The 5,624-nt window shown below is 31.0% G+C and overlaps 1 protein-coding gene across 1 annotated transcript; it reads right to left on the bottom strand.

Annotated features, from left to right (window-relative positions):
• Positions 1 to 256: 256 nt before the first annotated feature.
• On the bottom strand, positions 257 to 2,911 carry LOC136985352 (2-aminoethanethiol dioxygenase). Its single transcript, XM_067282619.1, has one exon. It carries the CDS (start codon positions 2,894 to 2,896, stop codon positions 2,174 to 2,176), a length of 723 nt encoding a protein of 240 aa, XP_067138720.1. The 5' UTR covers positions 2,897 to 2,911; the 3' UTR covers positions 257 to 2,173.
• Positions 2,912 to 5,624: the final 2,713 nt, after the last annotated feature.

The raw sequence follows: 5,624 nt of genomic DNA, 5'->3' as shown, positions 1-5,624 counted from the left end.
TTTTCAAATTATTATCCACTGTTAACAGTACTTTATTTGATTTATGTAAATGGCAGTAATTAATTTAACTTTTTCAGATAGAAACACATTTTTTGCAATCCAGCTTTACTTATACACAGATCAATAAATCCTTTAAATTTCAGTTATTCTGTTTTAGAATTAAACAAAATAACTGAAATTTAATGAATCTTGTTAATTTGATTTCTAATAACTATAGTACTTTAATACTCAAATATACTGCTTCTATCTCACTATATTAAAACATTAAAAAAACTATTTATTTTACTTCTAGAACAAAAAATTGGACTCCATTTTTGGTTTACAGTAAGCCATTGACATTATTGGTTTAAATAACCATTTGGAACAATATTTATTAAGCATATTACATTTCCTTTTGGCTAGTATTCTATCGATTTAACCTAATCACCAAATTTTTTGCTCTGAATAAACTAAATTTAGTTTTATATCACATCTTACGTATCTTACTGAAAATATTTAAACTATTATTGTACAAGATCCGTCAATTAAGTCATGACAATAGAATTTTATTACACAAGTCAGTTACATGGATTCCTTCTATATAGTCTCTGCCATTATTTTGAAACTTTTTGCCAATTCTTTAGAAGTTAACTTATTTCATCTGCATAATTATTATTCTAGAGATAACATTCAAACTGCTCGAAAGCACAGAGATCAGCTGTCACTAAATAGTTTTAGGGTTCCTTGATCCTTGCAAATAAAATTACAGGGGCTCATATATATATATATTAGACAAGTTGGAGGACATTCCAGTATTTCATAGATCTAGCTGCAAAAAATGTCATAAACTTTGACACATACATGATAGCAAGCATTATAATCATGCAGAATGATTAAAGGCTTGTTTCTCAGGTTATTTATGATGTAGTTAGACAAATGTGATGATCTAGAAATTTTCCATAATTATTGGCATATTTGTCTACAAGGTTAATGTGAGCGAATCAAAATGTCTCCACTCATTTGACTGTTATTTCAGCTTCATTTCATACAATCAATTTTCATTTATAACAGTAATTTCCTTAAAAAATACATCTCTTCCTTATCATAATGTTCCATATGAATTCAGGCACTAGCATATTTAAGCATCAAATGATGTAGAACCCAGCAAGATGCAATCTTCTGCAATTTCTAGGAATTTTTCAACAACTGTTTCAACTTTTTCATGACCTGTACAGAAAACATGTCATGAAAAAGTTTAAACAGTTATCTCAAGGTCCATTTGTCTGTAAAGGCAATTCCAAAATGGCAACTTGGGCCCCATTCCTCCTGACTGCAGTTGATTAAATATATTAACTCAGCCATTTCAATTGTTGAAACAATTCTATAAGATAGTGTCTGGTTTCCACAAGCTTTCTACAATTCCTTAAAACAAATGTTGACCTTTATTATTATGAGAAACCTGGATCCAGCTTGTTTGTTCTAATTTAATATTTTTATTTATGTATATAGATATCAATATTACTCTTTTCAAGTGACATATGTCACTTTAAAGGAATAATATTGATGTTCATTATCTTTTACAATAACTAGAATTGAATAACAAAAGTTTATTCCATCAAGAATTAAGGTTTTATCATGACTTGAATGGCAGCTCTTGTATTTTATCGAAATTTTCAGAAATGCAAAACAAGACGGAATGCTTTGTTAATACAAAGTTATATTCTAACATAATTCATTAACATCTCATTAAAGTTAGTCACTTTTGTATTTTTGAATGTATCTTAAAAAAATTATTTCTATAAATTCTGTATTACTTTATAAGTAATAATTTCTAAACATGCAAGTGCTATTTTTTTATTTTGTTACATATTGAATTGTTGAAAGATATATTATGAAAAGATTCAAATGTCTCGATCCATTTTACATTAGAAATTACTTTCTGCTTAAATAAAGCTGCGACAGGAAAAGATACCAATCATTTTAAATAGTTTATATTAATCAGTTAAGATTCGATTCTTCGGTAATCAAACAAGCCTCATCTCAATAAATTTTATATTCTAACAACAATTAAACATGGAATATATAAATGTGTATTTTTAATTTTCTTACCAGTAGACTACATACGAAAAAGAGTTTCATGCCGCATTTATCGGAGAATTATGGCAAAGATATTATTTAGAAATACGAACGGAATCTAACCCTGATCCAAATTAATATTCGGTCCGGTATACGGAATGGAATCACACCAGAAGTCCGTCGGGGAGGATATTTCGGCCAACCAAGAGATTTTAGTTTTGTCGTTGACGTCTTGGTCGCCGACATGTTGATAATAATGGCAATCCGTTTCGTTCATGTACGGAGGAGCAAGAATATCTAAAAATGCGGCAATTCCTCCTACGGAATGAATTTCGTGCAGGTTGCCTTCGGTGGGAGTAAGGACGCACGGTTCGGTATCGGTAGACACTTCTATGTCTTCGTTCCTCTTCGAGGGTAGGAGCAAATGTCTTTGCCACGTGGGAATTTTATGAATTATCTCCCGGGGAATTCTTCCTATTTTTTCATTTAAATTCGTGCGGTTGTAATTTATAATTTTTACTTTTCCGTGTAAAACTTTCAACAGTCCGTACATTCCTGGGTGATCGTGAAGAGGAATTCTCGCTCCGTTCCTGACTATAAATATTCCCATGGAAAATATCTGATTTTCAAATAAATCAACGTAAGTCACGGGTGCACTCTTCTCTACGGAGTTATCTTTCGTAAGTTTAAAAATATCGCGACTTAAATTAACGTCCGACGACTTAATATGACCTAACATGATTCTTAATTTTGCCAAACAGTCCACGAAGACGTCTTCGTTGAAATTTCTGGAGAATGTTTGTTGAGCTTGACGCGCTATCATCTCCACCAAAGACGCCATTTTTAATTCATTTTACTTTACGTGTTGCCATATATTGAAACGTTTTGGGAATATTTAAAATGGCATCGGTTTTATTTAAATTTCAGCTTATAAATATCAGATAATAGATTTATAATAATAATATTTTTATTAAAAAACAATTTATCTAATTTAATATTCAAAGGCGGTAATGGACTTTTTTCTCTTTCCGCTCTGGGGTTCTAAGAGGGCCTCTTTTAGTATGCCTATTATGGGTTCGGCCAGGCCCACAAAGGGGCGAGAAACGGGGAGTTTTCGTTAAAGGCAAGAAAACGAAGTCAAAAAATTAATAGTTAAGCCTGCATTTACATTATTATAGTAATAAGGGATGTCTTCGGGATTCCCGAGAACTCTCTGAATCAGGAAGAAAAGGGAATGATGAGAACTATATACATTTCATTATGGAAATGTACAGAAATGTTAAACCATGTGTTAAGATAGAATAGATTTAAAGTGTTACAAAAAAAGAGCTTTAGGATTTAGAGTGGAGTTCATCAAGGTTAAGCCCATATCTTATTTTTTATTTATTAATGTAGTTTGCAGTGAGAAAGGAACTATGATATATGTTATTCACAATTTATATTGTGTTTATTGATGAGATAGAGAGAGATTAAAGTTGAGCCTAAAAAAGTTAGGAATAGGATATGAGAGGGAGGTTAAAAATCACTAGATTTAATTCTTGAATTTCAAATATAAGCTGCTAGAGGAAAAAGAGGAAATTCCAACTACTTAGACAACATATTCAACAAATTTACAGACACAATAACTTAGAGGTAATTAGAGGATGATGAGTTAGAGGTTGATGAGTTAGAGGTTGATAAATAAAATAGGTAAAGAGTAATAGTAATAGTTTAGACGGTATTATTAGATATTGACAATGATAGTGATGACATGGAGTCTAAAAAACATGTTAATGAAGTTTTAATCCTATATAAAAAAAGGACAGGTGTAGTAGGCCAATCTTCATTTATATTCTACTTTTGATAGTGCAGAATATTATATAAATTACCAAAATATGTAGATCCAATGGGAGTGTCATAAGAAATGTAATTTCTCGTGTCGAAAATACAAAACTATTTCATCCCAAGTACTATTTCTCACTATACTGAATCCAGTAAAATTGTATAGCACACTTTATGTAGTGTTAAAGTTAATAAATTATTTAGAAAATAGTTTGTCTTTACCTGGATTAAATTTCTGTGGCTATTTAAATGTATCAGAGGATAAGCTATGGTTTTCCTAATTATAATTTCATGCATATGTAATAAAACAAAATAGTAAAATGCAAATTTATTTACTTACCTATTTGTTGAACAGATACGTTATACTCCGAACATTATGTACAAAACTTTCATTCACAATATGTAGCAAAACAACAGTTTTAAACAAATCTATATTTGAACCTGAATAAATTAAATCGAAAATGAAATTACTTTTGATTTATCCACATCCTCATCTGTCATTTCAATTTATCATCTTATTAAATTTTTTTATAAACCAAATATACTTTTTTTTCTTTATACATGATATAAAATTTAAAAAATGTAATTACAAATAAGATTTTTTGACAGAACAGTAGAAAAAAGTTATAAAAATGCTCAAAAACAATAAAACTACTTACTAACCAAATAGATAAACCATCTTCTTCCCGCCACAGTGAGACTCTAACGCCAGCTATCTGCAACCTGACACATTAACTCTACTTGAGATCATAGCTCAAGGACCAATATATCTATCGTCTCTGATTTTGCTTTATGTAAAAAAGTACCTTATCTAGTACTTGTTAATTTGTTTGGTATTTGTAGTTTAAAACAAAGCGATTCCTTATCTGGACGATAATGGCGGTACATGAGGTTTTGTTATATAGTATAAAAAGTTTAATTTTTAAATTAACTTTTTTACACTATAAAATATACGTCTTGAACATAACTAATCAACCAGCGTTGTAGTCGTGCCAGGCATACTAGGTGGCGCCCTGGTTCTTTTTGTTTTAAGCAGGGAGAAACGCTTGTACTTTGTGAAAGTCTAGGTTGGAGTTTAGACTGTGTACTGTACCTCGGCCAAAAAAAATTCCTTCTTGCACGGAATTTTTTTTTTTTTTTGCGTTGATTAGGAATATATAAATTATTTTTTGGCACATTTAAACCATTTTTCAGATATTGCGCCACAAAGTTGCGCTTTGCCCATACAAAATTCCATAAACGGTGGCGATTGAAACTCGGGGCGCCGGTTAACGCCCTGGTACCTTTTAATTTACTATTACACTCTTGCAATTAACACCATTGATTTAAAGCGTTATAGAATGATTGAATTCATGAGTGACTGTTCATTGTATCCTATGTATTCTACGACAGCCTTTTTTTTTTGTTCTGCGAGAATGTTGTGTTGTTGTATATGATGGTATATTTTGTTTGAGATGCATGAAGTGAATTTTCTGTAGAGTGTAGGATGGCATGTAGTTGGTTTGTATTGTGTAGGCTATTTGTTGTTGTTGTTTTTTGGATTTTATGTTTGTGATGCCTTGTGTAAGAAATTTAGGCATGTCTTGTAGATTGTTGATGGTGTGTGTAAGTTGTTTGACTAGATCCTGGTGCAGAGATATAAATTTTTATACCAGAAATTGCGCTACGTAGATGTTTACATCAGATGTTTTCTGTGTTCTTTGTATTGCCTGTTTATGTAAGCATGGTCTTATTTTCGACTGATGTCT

The sequence above is a fragment of the Centruroides vittatus genome, unplaced genomic scaffold, assembly GCF_030686945.1.
Source record: "Centruroides vittatus isolate TY-2023 unplaced genomic scaffold, ASM3068694v2 contig_962, whole genome shotgun sequence".
NCBI lineage: Eukaryota > Metazoa > Arthropoda > Arachnida > Scorpiones > Buthidae > Centruroides > Centruroides vittatus.
Note: the sequence above shows the minus strand (reverse complement) of the source record. Positions and strands in the feature narration are given on the sequence as shown.

Excerpts from the sequence above, each read along its gene's own strand:
- LOC136985352 (XM_067282619.1), bottom strand. The coding sequence starts at position 2,896 with ATGGCGTCTTTGGTGGAGATGATAGCGCGTCAAGCTCAACAAACATTC.